Source organism: Plectropomus leopardus, chromosome 18 (assembly GCF_008729295.1).
Source record: "Plectropomus leopardus isolate mb chromosome 18, YSFRI_Pleo_2.0, whole genome shotgun sequence".
NCBI lineage: Eukaryota > Metazoa > Chordata > Actinopteri > Perciformes > Serranidae > Plectropomus > Plectropomus leopardus.
Window position 1 is genome coordinate 134,721 of NC_056480.1, and position 18,697 is coordinate 153,417.

The 18,697-nt window shown below is 37.1% G+C and overlaps 1 protein-coding gene across 1 annotated transcript in view; it reads right to left on the reverse strand.

Annotated features, from left to right (window-relative positions):
* The window catches only part of LOC121957412 (ectonucleotide pyrophosphatase/phosphodiesterase family member 2-like), a 56,998-nt gene extending 39,760 nt beyond the window's left edge, over nt 1-17,238 (reverse strand). The window contains exons 1-16 of the mRNA XM_042505978.1: nt 16,936-17,238; nt 14,125-14,230; nt 12,027-12,176; nt 10,307-10,432; nt 10,163-10,223; nt 9,338-9,435; nt 6,390-6,469; nt 5,621-5,740; nt 4,794-4,849; nt 3,653-3,718; nt 2,356-2,428; nt 2,156-2,264; nt 1,261-1,386; nt 1,125-1,156; nt 873-1,000; nt 155-233 (exon numbers count right to left, since the gene is read on the reverse strand). Of these exons, the coding sequence (XP_042361912.1) occupies nt 155-233; nt 873-1,000; nt 1,125-1,156; nt 1,261-1,386; nt 2,156-2,264; nt 2,356-2,428; nt 3,653-3,718; nt 4,794-4,849; nt 5,621-5,740; nt 6,390-6,469; nt 9,338-9,435; nt 10,163-10,223; nt 10,307-10,432; nt 12,027-12,176; nt 14,125-14,230; nt 16,936-16,953 (1,428 nt within the window). The 5' untranslated portion in view covers nt 16,954-17,238. The remainder of the gene's footprint in view (nt 1-154; nt 234-872; nt 1,001-1,124; nt 1,157-1,260; nt 1,387-2,155; nt 2,265-2,355; nt 2,429-3,652; nt 3,719-4,793; nt 4,850-5,620; nt 5,741-6,389; nt 6,470-9,337; nt 9,436-10,162; nt 10,224-10,306; nt 10,433-12,026; nt 12,177-14,124; nt 14,231-16,935) is intronic.
* Between the last annotated feature and the right edge of the window lie 1,459 nt (nt 17,239-18,697).

Sequence of the window (18,697 nt, forward strand, 5' to 3'; positions counted from 1 at the left end):
CAATCAAAGAAAAATCAGTATGTGTATGTCCTGAGGAGGCCGTTTCATCAAACATGAGGTGAAAAACAATAATTCAGTAACACAAGAAGTTATGTAATACATTATATTACAGGTGATAATACAGGAGAGAAAGGACTTGAAGTCGGCACAGTACCCTCATGCTGGTTATCTTGTTGTCAAAGCCGTGGTCACCAAAGAAGCCACAGCGAGTCCTCAATTTTTCTGGCATTTTCCTGAAGCAAAACAAAAAATATTATGTTTTTTAACAATAAAATTTGATTTGATTTATTTGGACCATGTAAAAAAGAAACTGAGAAATTGTTATACAAAAGCAGACTGACAAAAAGAAAATCATATTTACAGACAATAAAAAAAACTGAATTATAAATATATTGTAAACTGAACATTTTGTCTCATTTGTATTATTTCCATGTCACCTTGTACTTTTTTATTTTTTTAAATTTTTTTTGTAGTTTGCGGCTGATTTTTTCCCCAAGTTGTTTGTTATGTTTTTCGAGTGTTTTGAAAGAAATCAAAAATTTTCTGCAGGTTTCAGAGGTTAAAATGCTGGTGAAAGGTGTCTAAATGCAGCACAAGAAAACTGATGTCAGTGCAGGGGCTAAAGGGTTACAATACTTCTGCACCCTAAATTAAAAATCTAAAAACTGAAAGATTTTGTGGTGCTAGAGAATATGAGAGCATATTGCAGATAGACTCATACAGAAACAAACAGCGTGCATTTAAGGGGAGGCTACAAAAATCGTGGACAAAACACGGAGCGGGCAGAGCTCGGGTTGGCACGCTGTTTACATTTCCTTAAAAATATACCTTTAAATCACGACATTGAGCAGAATCAGCGAGTCTCGGGTTACCTGGCGATGTGCCACTTCCTCTCCATCAGCAGGTGGACGTCTTCGATCCTGCGGTTGTTGGCGTAGTGAAGCCTCTTGGGTAAATGCTGCTTCAGGTACGGCTTGAAGTGCTGAGTCGGCATTTTGCACTGAAACAACAAACGTGAAGGTGAGTGACGTCTTTCTCTCCTTTTCTCCCTTTTCTCTCTTTCTCTCTCTCTGTTTTAATGGGCAGTTTGAGGAAGGACAGAAAACATTTATTGTCATACTCACAGTCAGGTTTGCAACCACAACTTTTGGGTCATCTGAAAAGGAAACAGTTAATGTCAAAATGAGGCCGTTTTTTATTTCTTGAAAAAATCTGAAAATCTGACACAGCCTATGGGGTTAAAACCAGCTGTTCTCCTACATGTGGTGGATTTGGGGTCTCGGGGTCGTATTCTGCCCAGCGAGCCGGGGATCAGCGAGATCTCGTCGATGTTGAGCGGGTAGCTGCTGAGAAACTCGGTCCGGTCACAGTGAGCCTCCTCCATACCTGAGAGACACAGTTACGTTCAAAAAACACTTTTTTACACTCATAGTGGGTGGGATGTTTAACCCTTTGAAACCCGAGAAAAAACAGGTTTGAATTTTTTCAGAAACATGGGACAAAGGCAACAACACATGGCCAAAAACATAGCTGGAAATTAGTAAAAGCTACAGAAAATGACCTGAAAATATTTTTTAAAAGTATAAAAATAAAAAAAATAAAAAAACAGGAAAATGACCTGGAAAAAAAGTGCAGAAAATTTAAAAATTACATGCAGATTTTTCCTGTAACTTAGGCTAATTTTAGATATATAATTATTATGATTTTAGATATAGTTTTCTAGATTTTTTTGCCTATTTTTGGATCATTTTCTAATAATTGTTTTTAAATTTGTAAGCCATTCTTTTACTTAATTAACCCTTTGAAACCTGGATTGCCATCACTTGTTTGCATTCAGACGCCCTTTTACAAGAACTGGTTCAATTCTTTTCAAAAACATGGGAAAAAGGCAAGGATAAGCTAAAAAAAAAAATTCCCAAAATTGCAAGAAATTGGAAGATTCAGATTACATTTTTTAGAAAATGTACAGAAAATGATATGTCTTCATCATAACATATAAAATTATTTTACAGAATTATTTCAATTTCAAGATTTTTTTTCAGGTCTTTTTTCAGGCCTTTTCATGTTTTTAAAAGAAAGGGTTAACTCAGCTTGAAATAGACAGATTTAACTTTAAAAAAAAGAGACATAACCGCGGAGGTTATGGTGGTTATACCGTGGTCTCCTACGATGATGACGTTGACGCAGCGATGCAGGTTCATCTGCTTCAGACCGTTCATCAGCTGACCGATGATGTTATCGATCTCCCTCAGAGGGTTATCCAGCTGTGGACAGAGAGAAAAAACAGCATTTTATGTCTATTTTTCATTTAATGATGTAATGACGTCTGTCAGCAGCTTCGGGCGTCACACTCACCTCACTGCTGAGCGGTCCCAGGCGATGTCCGAAAGTATCGGGCTGCTCTGAGTGGACGGCGTAAACGTACGGTCTGAGGAGAGACAAGACGGACAGTTTAATCACGATTTTCACTTCAAACCTTTGACACATGGAGTGACATCACTTTGATAATAACTTTTCTTTAATTTAAATCTTTGAATCTTGAGCAAATTGGTCACTTTCAAAAAACATGAGAAAAAAAAGCAGCAAATAAAAATGTTCAACAAACTGCAAAACATTAACAATTTCTGAATTTCTTTTTTTAAAGCTAGAAAAAATGTCTAAGGGAAAAAGAAAAATAACTAAATTAAAACTATATTTATAATTATCATTTATTGGTATAATTTATCAAATCATTTTATACATTTTTTTAATGATGTTACAGAATATTTTAATCTTTAAGCACTGTTTCCAGGTCATTTTCTTAATTTTCAACCGTCTTTATCTTATTTTTAACTAAATTTCAGGTATTTAAATCAATACAATTTGCTCAAGTTTCAAAGTGTTAAAAAAAAAAATGGTTAGAGAGACTTTTAAGATAAATCCCTTGCCTGAGTTTTTTTTTTTTTTTTAACCATCTCACCTCACCTCACACCGCATAAAGAAACCCAAAACCTCCCTAACCCGCCGCCTCAGCGTGCCACAAAAACACATCAGCTCTGGACCTTTTCGCTGACTCAGCATCTGCACGACACTGCAAACAACCTTCAGCTTCAAGAGACACTCAGCAGCTCTCAGACTCCTGACTAAACACAACACACGCAACACTTCATCAACCTCTCTGAGACTACAAGTTTTAACCCTTTGAAACCTGGATCGACATCAGTTGAGCTGCGTTCAGATGCTTTTCACAACCTATTTGACACTTGAAAAAATTGAAAAAATTGGTTTGATTCCATTTGAAAACATGACAAAAAAAGGCAATGAACAATTTGACAAAAAATGTCCCACAAGTTGTGAGAAATTTTTCCTTAAAATAGTTTTTAAAAAGAGGGGAGAATTATTTTAAAAAATATTCAAAAAAAAATAGAGAAAAACGATATTTCTAATTATAAAAAATCATATTTGAGATTTTAGAGATAATTCTCACAGAAAACAAAAATGACATGTATCATTGTTCTGTTGCAACCATCAATTAAGTCTTCGTCGTGAAAAATGAAAATGACTAACCAGCAGGCATAACGGCCAAAACTGCATTTCTGTTCTTTATGCCTTATATTCCACACTGTGCTATTTTGGCTACGTGGGACAATTTACGTTTGACAGAAAGACACACCTCTGATCATCGGGCAGATGCAGCCAGCCCAGGATGGTCAAAATCCTCCTCTCCAGAGGAATCACCCTGGAAACCAAACAGGGTAAAAGATGACTGAGAAGTAGAAGAAAATGAGGACTGTGATCAAATATTCTACACGAGACAGAACAACAAAGAAAAGGGAGCTCATCTGTCTTTAACGATGTCTGCGTGCAGCATGTCCTCTGACAAACACATTTAAATAACACTAATCGCAGCGACTGTCGATCGTGTTCATTGATAAATGCAGACTTCCAGCGCTGCAGCGGGCTGGTGTTTGAGTCCTCAATGGTCTCTGTTGTGTCTGAGTGTGTGGGGGACAGTCCTGCGTCTCTGTGTGTGTTTGGACGTATTGTCCGTCAGTCTCAGGATGTTTCCCTCGTGATCGTTGTGTCATCAGATGTTTTCTGAAACTAATCTGTCTGCGCTGTCGTTTCAGTGAAGTAAAGAGAAAAGCGTCTTTATGTGTTTAACTGAAGCTAAAAAATAAACTCTGGAAATGTTTCTGTATTTCTATTCCTGCTTGTTTATAAATAAATGAAATCACAAGATAAAGAATATAAATTCTGTTGTTAAACAAAAAAACTAAATTTGTTTTGTTGTGTTTTTGTTTGTTTCCCTTTTTTTCTCTTGTCCTTTTTACTTATTTTATTTTTAAAAATTCTGTAATTTTATTCACATATATATTGTATATTTACCTATAACAATTTCTGTTTGTATATATTATCTGAAAATTTGTGCAAAATGACCCCTCTAAATAAAAAGCTTATAATAGAAAAATTAAACAAAAACAATGTTTTTAAAAAATGACAACAGTCTTTTTTGTTTTGTTTTGTTTTGTTTTTTTCATCTATATAATAATTTTTGTCATCGTGTAAACAGGCTCGAATTCTTCAATATTTCAAATGTTTCGTATATTATCAAGAGCAGATAGTCACTAATAAACTATAATACTTTGTTAAAGGTAAACTTAAGTATTTTTCTACCCAACAAACACAACACAGCAGCCCAAAATAATGATCGTCTTTACCCGTAGCCGCTTTGGGGTTTTCTAAGTTACCAGTTCAGCAGCGTTCAGTGTCTGAAGCTTTTGAAAAATATTCCAGTATACTAACTTAAGTACCAAGGCCAGAAGAAAGTGGCTGCTTTCACTCCTTGTTCCTTCGCTGTGATCCAGATCTGTCGAACAGAAACGAGAGGCGGTTATCAGAAACCTGATCTTATTCTGTGATATGTGCTGCCTTCACGTGCTCCTCAGAAATACAGTAATTACGAGTTACGGGCACATGAACGGCCTTCAAAGTCATAAATGAGGAACTTCAAATGATACCAGAGTTGCAGAGTTGTGACGTTTGCGTGACGATTTCAGAGCAGCAGAAATGCAGAAATCACGGAAAGTGTCAACAACTGATGGTGAAAATGACACCTTACCAGAAATATGGCATGATATTAATTCCTTATGTGTCAGAAAAAACAAACATAAAAGGCTTCAAATGTCGACAGGATTCTAGTCAATTCAGCATTAATGTTATCAGAAAAATAAACTGTATTTTGTTGCCTAAACTAAGTTAAGTGAGCTGTTTTAGTGAGGGGACACTGTGGCGATGAGAGGTGAACCGCTTCCAACAGAAAGATTTCTCACTAAAATAAGTTACACATAAATAAAACAGACTTAGACTCTTTTTTTAAAGCACATTTAAAATTTGATGTCCGTCTTCCCATCAGCAAAAGATGTCAAATAAGAACATTTTCCACAATATGATTTTTCATGGAAGATTTCTCAAAATACCGCTCTATGATATAAAACTAGTTTCTATGAGTTTTATGACGTTCAGTTTTAGTTAAAACCTAAAATTATTCAAACGAACACCAGGCATTAACTTACTGTTGACCAGTGCAAGTTTGAACTATTTCCAGTCACAAACTGGGGACAAGCTGGAGTTTACTGACCGGCTGTCCGCCCCACCAGCGGTGGTTCAGCTTCTCTCTGGTGCGCAGGCTGAAGGTGGCGTTAAACACGGGGTCGTGCATGGTGTTTCCCACAATCCCGTGAGACTCTGGGTACAGACCCTGCACACACATCACACAGAGCAATGACGCAAAACACTTAATCAATACATCAATGAATATCAGTCCTGCAGCAGCAGCACGACATGAGCACGCTGTAGCGAACATGTATATTTAATTATCCTACAAACAATGAATGAATATTAATTTTATTTCGATTACATGCATCATGCACAGATTATTTCACACATTTTTTTTTCAATCAATAACCAAAAAAAGAATAGGCTGAAACTCTAGGCTTGTTTTTGCCTGTAATAAATCAACCAAAGGCTAAACCCAAATAACAGCAACACTAAAGAAACAAAATATATCAATTAATTTTAAAAAATGTGTTAACTGTGATCCTCTATTATCAGTTCTGAATTATTATTTGCAATCATTTTACATTTTAAGGCTTTTTAAAACTCATCACTGAGTCCATTACATAATTTGACTCCCAAAACTGAAATACATCAATATTTTACACTCATTCTCACGTTACAGGGTTTAAAAGATGAACACCCTCTTAAATTATCATTTATCAGTATTATCTTTTCTGAAGTTTAATTATAGGCTCTGAATTTGTTTTATATGCAGCACAAAATCTACAGACAATTATCGTACAGATTATCCTGTATGTATACATACATTTCGGGCACTGGGACAGACTTACTGTGGCGAGGGTGTATAAATTTGGGAAGGTCTTTGATGGGTAGACCGGTCGCATGTAGGGTGCTGACGTGCCACACTCTCCTGAAGAGAAACAAGCAGAAAAACAATTAAACCTTATAAAACAAATGTTAAGCACTCAGTCAAAGTGTGCCGTCTGCAGCTGTTATTAGACGGCACATCTGAAACACGGTGACGGACAGAGTGGAAGAGAAAAGGCAAACAGCTCACCGGCTCCCGGTTTGTCTCAAAAATATAAACGAGTGCCATCGTCTTTGTGGCCGAGACACAAGAGTGTGCAGAGTTTTTCAGTTGTGCTGCCTGGACGTGATGTGCTTTACTCAGGTGGCATCGTTGTGACCTGGCCGAGGTCTTAAAGTTAATGATGGAGGAGGAAATTAAAATTAAAATTAAAATTAAAAGAGATAAAGCAGAAGTTGTTTGGTAAATCCTCACAGGCAGTAGACGTCATGTGAGGACCAGTCTCTCGTGGCTCTGATATCGCTCATGTTTCTTCAAGGTTTCTGTCACGTTCTGTTACGTCTTGTCGTTATTTTGATTCGTCTTGTCTCTTGTCCTTGGCAAAGAAGGCAGAAGAATGACGCAGGAAGTTAAATAGATTTGATATGTTTGACTTTACTGAGGCAAATTTCATTTGCCCTAAAAAACACGTCCAGAAAAAACATCCAAACTATCAATAAAGTGCTCTGAATGGAGCGAAAATGCAGCTAAAAGCCAAATTCCTCCTCTGATGGCTGGTAGAGAGCCACATCCGTAAAATCTTGTTTCAGTATCTCTGATGCTCATTGGTCACTATCAGCTGAATTTCACAGTAAGTTATATGCAACCAGAATGTGTGGGATCATTTTCTCATGTTACAGACACATTTTTGTTGTTTTGACCCTTTGAAAACTGTGCAAACTGTTTGACTTCTTTCAAAAACACGAGGACAAGGCAATGAGAAACTTAACAACACACGGCCTAAAAAACTGGCAAGACATTTGTAAAGAGTTACAAAAAATCAACTACAAACAAACAATAAAAGAAAGAAATTACTCAAAAAGAGCAGAAAGTTTAAGAATATATGTTTTTTATGTACTGAATAATAATTATGATTATAATTTTTTTAGATTCAGATTCACTTAATTGTTTTATCTTATCACATTAAAAAAATACAAAAAAAGCTAAATTCTTGCTCTCTTGACCAGCACACTGATGCCCCACACAACACCGTGCTACTGTGAGTGCAAGATAAAGTGCTCAGTATGACGTGCGCGTTAAAGTGCACCATAATTACACTAAAAGCAATATGAGAATAAATAATGTTCCCTAAAATATTAAAATTCCTAATTATCACAAGAACTATGCTAAAGCCTAAATCAAAAGACTCTTAATCATAATCATCTGAAAACATGACAGTGGTTTAGTGGTAATAGTTTTCCATTATTTACTAATAATTCTCCCCCTTTTCTAAAACTTATTTTCAGGTAGTTTTCCTCTTCACCTTTAACTAATTTCCTGTAATTTCTTGGACATTTCTTGTAAAGTTGGTCATTGCTTTTTCCCCAATTTGCTCAGGTTTCAAAAGGTTTATGTTAATCTTTCGTAGCACATCCACCGCTTTCGGAGTTTGAGGCTGAGTCTGTCTGTCTCCCCGCAGCTTTTCAGAGTGACTCTCAGTCCTTCGCTGTGAGACGATGAGAGGTTATTCAGGTCATCTGACGCACTGCTGCTAATCTGTTTTCAACACTTTATTGTTGGAGATGTTTTCTGTTTACTCCTCCGCTCTGCCTGATGTTATTGCAGAGCGGCCAATAGCATTGTCCATCCATTTCCCAGGGAAATGCTTTATTTGTTGGCTTTGCACCAACAGACCCCCAGAGAGGACCACAACTTGCAGATTTACTGCTAAACAGACAGCCCTCCTGTTTCTTAGTAGTTTTATTGGTCCACTGACCAGAAAAAATGTTGGCATTGTACAATTCTGCAAACCACGGATGTGTCACATTAGCATGTGAAGTTTCAATAACGCTGTGGCTAACGCGGTTAGGTTAGGACACAGAAAATACTTTTGATTTGGGAAAAACCTTGTTTTGGCTCAAAATATCCATTTTTGCGGCATACAGTAGCTGCTAGAGCAGGCGCCCTGTGTACAAAGGCTACGTCCTCACCGCAGCGGACACAAGTTTGATTCCACCCTTTCACCTTTAAAGACATTCCCAGGTTTGGGGGGAAAAGCAGCGATGCAGCAAAGCTTCCCCCCAATGTTTCTGCAGCTGGAAACACAGTATCTGCGTTTACATGCAAACTTTCTCTCAGTCTGATCGAAATCAATCTGATTAGAGATTTCGGGTCACTGTTTACATGGGATGTCTGAAACGACTGGTGGTTACACGTGTGGAAACGGAGCAGCTGTGTGACACGCACAGAAATGATGACGACCGACACTTTTCACACACTCGCTCCACAAGTGAATTTTCTCGCAGTGAAAATAATCGCTAACTTTTGACAGCAGCACAGGAGTGAGTGAGTTACTATGGTTACAGGGCTGCCACTCAAACTCACGGCTAAAATGGAGATTTATCGTCTGTTTAGCGCAGTGTTTGCTGTTGTTGCAATTAAGCAGCAGCATGACGCCAAAGTACTTCTACCGGAGGCAATGAAGAGGAGGAGAAGGCGAGCACATGGAGCATGTGCAGAGGGAGCACGATCAATCAGCGTCATCGTTTACGTGATACAAATTCTCTTTTGATCTGCTTATGAAAAGGTATAGGTTTTTTAAGGTTTTTCCTCTGGCGACGGCGCTGATCTTGTTGGTGTCAGTGGTCCAGTGTTTTGGATGAAGTAGACTGTACAACATGGACAAGAGCTTCTCCAAGATTCACGCAGATTATTGAGTTCACCACAGCTGCATTCAGGGGATGAAATATGAGAAAATGCAAGCAGACGTACTGAGTTTATGTATGTTTGGAGTGACGGAGTCGCCCTTCTTCAGGTAGGAGGCTCTGAACCCGTCGACGGACAGCATGATGAGGGGAGGACGGATGAAGCTGAGCGGAAAAAAAAAATTAAAGACCCGTAAAACACAGTTAGCACAGATTGATCCTTCATTTGCCAGTTTAACCCTTTGAAACCTCAAGAACATCACTTTTCTTGTGGATGCCTGTCGGAGTATTTAAACTTTGAACTCTGAGCAATTTTTTTCAAAAAATGAGAAAAAAAGCATCTAAGAAATGTTCCACAAAAAGCAAGACAGTGATAGATGTAGGAAGTTAGTTTTTAAAAAGAAAGAAAATGTCTCGGGAAAAAGAAAAAACTGTGGAAAATCTGTATTTCTAATGGTTGTTTATCAGTATAAGTAAGTATAAGTATTATATTACGATAAATTATTTATTATTACATACTTAAAAATTATGTTACAGAATTCTTGAAATTTCCATGCACCTTTTTCCCCAGGTCATTTCCTCCTTTTTTGTTAGTTTGTTTGTTTGTTTGGGGTTTTTTTTGGGGGGGGGGTCTTTTTTTTCTACTGTACTTCGGGTAATTTTCTTGTATTACGATTTTTTTTGCTAATTTTTGGGTCATTTCTTCAACAGGTTTAATTACACTTTTTAAAGTTCAAAAGTCCTCATAAATATGGTATGTACTGATTACACAGAACACATTTTTAACCACCTACTCTTAAATAAAATAAAAACTAAATATGTGGATTATTATGTGTTTTATATGGCACACACACTCTTACGCTGTCTTGTTTGACGTGAGTGTCACACTCACCCTGCAGGACATTCAGCCGTCTTGATCTCCTCACATCCTCCGTGCACCCATGTAGCCTCACCTCGAGTGGAAACAGAGTCATTACCTACTTTCATGCACATTCACTTTATTATATGTTACATAGAGACGCATCGTGGTGAGTACCTCTGCAGAGCGACTTGTAGTTGGAGCAGCAGTCTCCTTTCTCCAGACAGTCGTCCGAGCAGTGACAGGCGTGGTCGCCATTCCTCTCCTCCCCGCAGCGATCCTGCGTGCACTCAAAACCGCCCGCTGAGACACAAGAAGGAGGAGAGTTCATCATAAATCACTTTACACAATCACAGTGAGGTTAAATGATGAACATGGTAAACATCTCAAATAAATACTGCGAGTTAAACTCGAGGCCCCTGACATCGTCTCTAAAAACTTTGAATTACTTGTATAAGCAGAGCAGATGTCGTAAAAACACAAGTAGCTCGTGGCTGTAGAATCCATTTGGAGAGGTTGAGTTCAGTTTTGGAAAAAGTCCCAGTGTTGTTTGCTTAATGTTTTCAAGATGAAACTGCGGTCGCACTCGGCCAAGCTCTAAATTAGCGTCAGATGAAAATTGGCATTTTGGCTCACTCCAGCACAGTTGTTCTTTGTTCATGTGCTATAGTTACAGCAGAAAGCACTTATCATGTTGAGTAAACTGAGATTTCTAAATACTGGAGCTACTGTAGTACTGCTGTATAGTATTGCAAACTAATTTAGTGATAAATGTATAGTATCACTGATACTGACAGTATAAACAGTAGCAGCATCAATAAATGTGTGAATCTGTTGAATTTGTGTACAAAATGTGGAAATAAACCTGTTTCAGTGGGTAACATGATCCTTCATGCAGTGGTCGATAAGACCAAAGTGCTAAAATGACCCAAAACGTGTTGCAGCTTCAGACGCAATGCCATCTCAAAGTCACAAACAAAGATCCAAAAAAATACAACAACTGAAATGTGCTACAAGTGAAAAAAAATGCTGCAAAAGTTCAAAAAATACATTAAAAATAAATAACAGCAAACATGGTGCAAATACAGAAACGATGCAAAGTCAAAAACCAACAAACTGATAAATATATTTTTAAAAAAAGAGTTCAGGTGAGAGAATCCACGGTTAACAGCAGATGATGTTGTCATTAACTCTTTGAAACCTGAGAAAATTGGTTTAACTTCTTCCATAGGGAGATGGCAAAGAGCTAACATGGCCCAAAAAGTTGCAAGAAATTAGAAAAAAAAGAAAGAAAGAAAAGAAAAAAAGAAAAGAAAAGAAAAAAAAGAAAAGAAAAGAAAAGAAAAGAAAAGAAAAGAAAAGAAAAAAAAAAGAAAAAAGGAAATAAATAAATAAAATAAATAAAAGTTAAAGAAAATCTAAAACAAACAAGAAAATTATGTGAAAACTATGTCAAAAATTTAATAAATATATGTATATATATTTTCGTTGTGAAAACTGGCAATGCATGGATCCTTTGAAAATGGTGATATAACAGCCGCACTTCACACATGTTGCACTTCAGCGGCGTGTCATTACAAAGTTACACCGCCAACTTCTGGCCTGGCATACTTCAGGATTTTTGGACTTTTTGCAGATCGGTGCACACGAGGATCCTTCGTACAAGGTTATCACGTGTTTGTTTTCAGTAGGACCGTTCTCATCTAAACCGGGCCTAAGCAGGCTACAACAAAAACTTCATCCCTTTGTTTTTTGGCCAAAGACCTGATTGCAACAAAATGTTTTTTAATGAGATCCTGCTGAACTATAAAACCGGACAGAAAATAACCTCACGTTGAAAATAATAATTAAAAGACGATCAAACCAGGAGAGGCGATTCGGGTGATGTCAGACTGACCTGTTTTCAGGCAGTGCTGGTCGAAGTCGGAGCAGCAGCTGTAGTAGGTTTTACACAGATTGTCACATCTGCATCCTGGAGGTTTGGCCTCCTCCAGCTCAAAGCATCTCCCCTTGCAGGAGCCCGCTGAGCTGACCCACTCTGAGACGACTGCAGGGAGGAGAGGGACACGGTCAGACACAACTGCTGCACACGTACCGGATTCATCTGCAAAATATTAATCTGTTGCCCACATTCATGGACGGACGAAGGCCTTTAACTGCAAACAGAACACACTTTAACTACAAGCAGTTTTTCAAAGCGCTCTGCAGGCTGCCTTCACTTCACCCAAACTAACGAACTTTTTGTCCTGTTGAGGTTTCATTACAGCAGCTCACGCTGGGACTGTTTTAAAAACTCCTCTGTGTCTGAACTCTGGCTGCCGAACAGAAACGTTTTAATTTAATGCATCAAACAACTGAATTCACATGATCCTTTTTTTTTCCACGTCTGTGTTTGATTTTTGGTTCTGGATTGGGTTTTATTTTTCATCGACATAACTAATAAAGCCTTTGAAACCAGAGCAACTTGGTTAAAAAACAACATGGCCAAAAAATAATTATAATTGCAAAAAATTAGTTACAAAACTAACAAGAAAATTACCTGAAAATAAGCTAAAAAGAAGAAGTAAAAAAAGAGGAAAATAAACAAGAAAATGACCAAAAAAAAGGCTGAAAATTGAAAAAAAAAAATATATACACACTTTTTTTGTGACATACTTTTAATGTATATTTTTCATGAACATGAAAATAGTTTTCTGGGCATTTTTCTCTCATCTTTTTTCCCTTTCTTGAAGAACAATTTTTTTCAGGTCACTTTCTTGTCACCTTTTAATGTATAGAAGTTTTTTTTATCTGATTATATATTTCACCATATATTTATGTTTGCTCAAGTTTCAAAGGGTTTTAAAGAGGGTCATAACATAAAAAGTGGTCTCTCTCTAAGAAGACGCAAATACTTTTGAAATTGGTGCCACATGAGCAGAGAACAGTGAAAAAGGACCGTAGCCTTCAATTTCGAGAAAAAGGCAACGCAGCAACTTCGTCTTGGTTTATATTTGATCAGCTTCAGTTTTTTCTGCCTTCACTGTGCAGGAATCACACATTGGGCACGTTTACATGGAGCCTGTAAATCTGATTTGAAATGGTTTAAAAGCCCAAACAGATGAAACATGATCCACCTTAATCAGCTTAAACAGGCCCAAAGTGATCCAGGTTTCGGTTGCAGAGGGGAGTTTAAACCTTTCTATAAACCGACCAAAAGAAAATGTATATCATGTAATCGATGAAGCGGACTGATCTCTGCACATGCTCCGTCCTTACGTAAGAAGATGTGACGATGTATATTTCTCCGCTGCCAGAAAACGCAGACTTCCAAGCAGAAGTGACGTTTGTTTTTAATCCAAACTCTTAAAAATTGAAAATGATTAAAAGCTTTAAAGCAACAGCGAATACGTTGCTGAACAGAGAGCGCTGTGCTGCTGACAGCAGTTATCCGTTACTTATTTTTCACTGTGATAAAATGCACTTGTGGTGTGAAAAGTATCAGTTGCATGTGTCTCATGGTCAATGCGAGAGTTCGCAGTCCTGTAAAGTTGATATATTCATAATTTTTGACAGTTGACCCGAAATCAGATTGATTTCAATCAGACTGAGAAAAAAGTGTGCACGTAAATGCAGCAACCATTTTGATTCAAAGCCTTTAACTCTGAGGTATAAGAGAGTGAAAATGGTCCCTGCATGCAAGCATAGCTCTACATGAAGATAAATAATTCAATAAAAACAACTAAATGTAACTGTTATTGTTTTATGTCTCTGTAGATTATATCGTCTTCATATCTGGCAAAATGCACTAAAACGAATAAATGCCTTGACGGAAAAAAAAAAATCGACCTACTTTTGTAAATAACCTGTAACAATATTAGGTATTCACACTTTTTTTAGGGCGACAACCTCCGGTTTCACTTTGTTTGCATGCAAAATCAGCTTTACTCCACTACATCAAGAGCTGCTCCAAATCTCTAAAAGCATCTCGAATCGAAGACGGAGGCTGTTCTCACCTTTGGTGTGAGTCGGTGGGCTGTCTCCTCCCTCTGAAGGTCTGCTGGCTTGAAAAACATAAGCTCTGCTGACGTCAGTTCCCCACAGACAGAACACAACCACTACCTGCAAAAAACACAGACCAGACCGTCAAAAAATGCACATTAAATGATTGTTGCATTTAAAAAGTGATACCTCATTAAGGTCAAAGGTCAGATTCAGCAGAAGCAGCTCTGGGTCGAGTAGCACCTCAGTGTCTTAGTTAAGAAAACTAAGAAATACAAGTAAACAGTTTTATTCGTCTAGAGAAGATATTCAATGAGTAATAAAATACATTTTTTTCTATAAAATTTGACGTTTGACCAACTAAATGGAGAATCTCTCATATCTCACCATACTAGTGTTATAATAGACCAAATTATTATGTTTAATATTATCCGTTTCTCATTTTTTTTCTCTTTCTTTTATTGCATTGTTGTACTACAATTTACTAGCTTCATTTTTATGTGAATCATCTCGTGCACATTTATTTTATTGTCTGATAATTTCATGTAAATTGGTGTTTTTGCACTGTCAGTATATGACTGTGTTGTTTGCATATTTTGTAAAAAATAAAATAAAATAAACAAAAAACAAAAAAAAAAAAAAAATAGAATACTAGGACACCGTTCATCCCAAAATCAAAAATACATACAGCTGGTGGATGTAGTTTGGTAGAAAGAAAGTAGTTCCTACATAAAACTACAACAACAACAACAAGGTCTGTGGATTATTTTTAGTAACCGGATCATGGTTTCTGGGAAGAGACACGCTGTTGAGTTTTAACTTTTTTAATTTAATTTAATTTGATTTTATATTTTATTTTGTTTTATTGTATTATTGGTTTTTATTTTAATTCATTTTATTTTATTTTTTGGCACTGGCAACACAAGGCGAGTGCCATCTACGTAGTCCCATTAAAGTTTAAAGAAATCTCTACGGCTGATATCTCCAACACACAGAACGATCCAGACTGATAAACAGCGCCGCAGGTTAGAGGAAAAATATCTGCTTTTGATTTTGGGGTGAACTGTCGCTTTAATGAGAATATTTCTCGATATAAACTCTTTAAAGACGGTCACTGCTCCACCACGTCGCCCTGACCAGGAGTTTGTTTTCCTCTCTTCTGAGACACAATCACATCTCACCAGAGGGGTCAGAGGTCAACGGGCAGCCAGGAACGGCGGCCGTGGGAAAGTTAAGCGTTGTGTGATTCCACTCCTTCAGCTCGGAGAGAAGAGGCCGGCACTGATAAACACGCACACAGTGTGCCGCGCACAGCTGACTGAGACGCTCACAGCAGCAGTGACACAGACGCGCACACGATATCAGCCAGATTACTTTCTGAGGTCAAAACATTTCAGAAGGCTTAACATGATGCTTTCTATAAGAGCAGAGCTTTTCTTGGTTTCAAAGAAACAATCAGAAACAGATGCAGATTCTTGTGAAATACTGGATAGTTTTGAGTTTTAAGGACAGAAGCTAAATCAGTTTTGAAACCAGAGCTCTAAATATCATTTGGTGAGTCACTTTTAATTTGAATTTTACCGTCAGCTCAGTGGGCGGGTTTCCGTGGACCCTCAGATTGCGCAAAGAGAAATTATGAATATAAAATAAGCTTAATCAAAACATTCACTTTTTGTAAAACTTTCCTAAAGCTAAGAAAATCAATGTCAAAATGTGGGACGACAACGTTTTTACTAACAACACTTTTCTAGCAACACGTCTTAAACGTCCTTAAACTTGGATGGTTAGTATTCCTTCAGTGTTCATTGTTTAGGTTTTTATGGGAGCCGAATTATCCACAGAGGTCTCAAAACAAATCGACCAGCTGATTTAAAACAGTTAAAAACGCAAATAAAGCAGTTTCCCTTTTAAAGGAAAATGGTGTTTTTCTGATGCTGCTCTCGTCGCAAAGCTGCTATTAGCTGACGCAAATATGCAAAACCTGAATGTCCCCTATCTGTCACCAGTGTTTGTTTGGTTTGTCCCTTCTGGGCTACTGTAGAAACATGGTGGTACAACATGGCGATCTCCGTAGACGAGGATACGCTCCCTCTGTGTAGATATAAACGGCTCATTCTGAAGTAACAAAACCACAAAGATCCTTATTTTAAGGTGATTATACACTTATACTTCTTATATTATCTTTAAATTCTGCAAAAATATCCTCCTAAATCCTACAAACTGGACCTTTAACATATCGGCCTGATTCATTACTAATGACTGGCTTCACAGGTGTCCTCCATATGATGATGATGATGATGATGATGATGATGATGATGATGATGATGATGATGATGACATCACCCGCCTCGCTCTGACAGAAACGGGGACAGTACATAGTGTAACCATTAACCTACAACTTTTGCTTACCTTTACCTCCCCCAGGTAAACAAATGTGTGTGTCAGTGTTGACAAAGAGCATTTCCATCATCATCATCATCATCATCATCATCATGCATCCTGTCCCAGAGTCTGTCAGAAATAAAAAATAACGCCACCCCAAATCTGCAGCCGCTCCATAATTCATATTCCTGCTCACACTTATGTCATCTCCTTTTCTCTTGAGGTAAAGCTTCCAAATTTCAGAGCTTGCATTGATGTGAGGCAAAGTGCAGCTCTCGCGCTCGCAGGTCGATACATCAGCTCTGCAGCAGCGCGGGGGAGGGAGGGGGAGGGGGAGAAGCGAGAGAGAGAGGGGGAGCTGCTTTCCAAATGAAAGCTAAAAATTAATTAATTAATTAAAAAAAACTGAGTCAAACTACAAAACTGTCACAGTCTTACCGTACCAAATTTCCCAATAGCATGTTCCAAAGAGTGAATCCACTTTTAGCATTCCAACTGGGAAAAAGTGAAACTCAGAAAGTGTCCAACAGTCCGGTGGAAGCTCCTCTGTGCGCCTCTGCGGATCGATGCAGCGCAGGGGTCCAACTCTCTCTCTTTCTCTCCCTCCCTCTCTTTCTCTATCTATCTATCTCTCTCTCTTTCTCTGTGTTTGCCTTTGCCTCTGCCTCTCTCGGTCCTGAGCCAATAAGCATGAAGTAATGGTGACAGCTGCGCTCTGGTACAAGAGTGCGTCAGGTCGGGGTGACGCTCCGGAGTCCAACACAGTCAGCAGCACTGAACTGAGAGGGAGAGGGAGAGAGAGGGAGAGGCTCCTGAGGGAGAAGAGGGGCTTTTCACTTTTCACTCAGGCTCAGACAAACATGGAGGTTTCACTGGCCTTGAGTGCACCTCAGTGACAACATGGAAATGATCCGGTGATTGATGTGGCAGCTCTTGCAGACTCTTAATTGGCTATTTTGCAGAGTTCATGCTGCATGAAATTCCTGAACATTTAAAGGAAGAACTGTCTTGGACATTTAAGAAAAGATCACTCCGTAACTGTCCATAGATTTGTTTTTAAAAAATTTTTTCTATATTATTATTATTAATAATAATAATTATTATTATTATTAATAATAATAATGATTAATAATAATAACAATAATAATAATAATTATTATTATTATTATTATTATTATTATTATTATTATTATTATTATTATTATTGTTATTATATTATTATTATTGATAATATAATAATAATAATAATAATAATAATAATAATAATAATAATAATAATATCATCAACAGTATTTTTTAAAATTTTATCTATTTATTGTTTTTTTTTTTATTTACACCTTTTTTTGTTTCCTGCTGTGTGTGTACCGCTGAAAATACTACTGGATCTGAGACAGGCATGTATATCGCCTGTATGCATACACTGAATGTTTATTAAGAAATGCCAATTAAAAAGCAAATTACAAAAACAAAAGAAATTCCTAAAAAAGTTATCAATTTAAAAAAAATGTTTTCCAGGCCTCAAACTTATTTTAATTTAATAGAAAAAAAGTCAGATTTCTTTGAGAATAAGTTGTAATAATCCAAGAATAAAGTCATGATTTTAGGAGAAAAAAAGTTGTAATTTAATGGAAATTTTTACGATCATTTTTTTCAGCGTAGAGTGCCCCAGACATGACGTTTTCCTGTAGGCCAAACAGAAAGCTAACGTCGTACTGGCTCCCCAATAGAATTTTTCCAATAGATTTTTAGATTATTGCAAAAAAAAAATAACCTCCGTAGAAACCAATTGCCTTGAAAAATGTAAGTAAATATAAACATTAATCTTAATTTTTGTTTACTTCATATATAATCGGAAAATTGAGTTATATTTACTTAATTTTGTGAAGTTGTTGCAACCTAAAAAATGACTAGTTTAATTAAAATCTTTCTTAGTTTTAGCAACTTCAGTAATGCAAGTCATATAAAAAATCATATTTGTATGTTATTACACATGTAAATAAAACTTTTAGATCTCCTAACTTTATCATTGGTGAAATCCTCTTTTTTAGGATCTAGTTAAGTCACACTAACTCGGTTTACAGAAGTAGCTAACACTTAAAAAGAACAAGATTATTTCAGATGTCAGTTTTAAGTTGTGACAACTTCACAAAATTAAGTAATTACAGCTCCGAGATGACTTTAAGTAAGACCAACTTGTCAGATTTT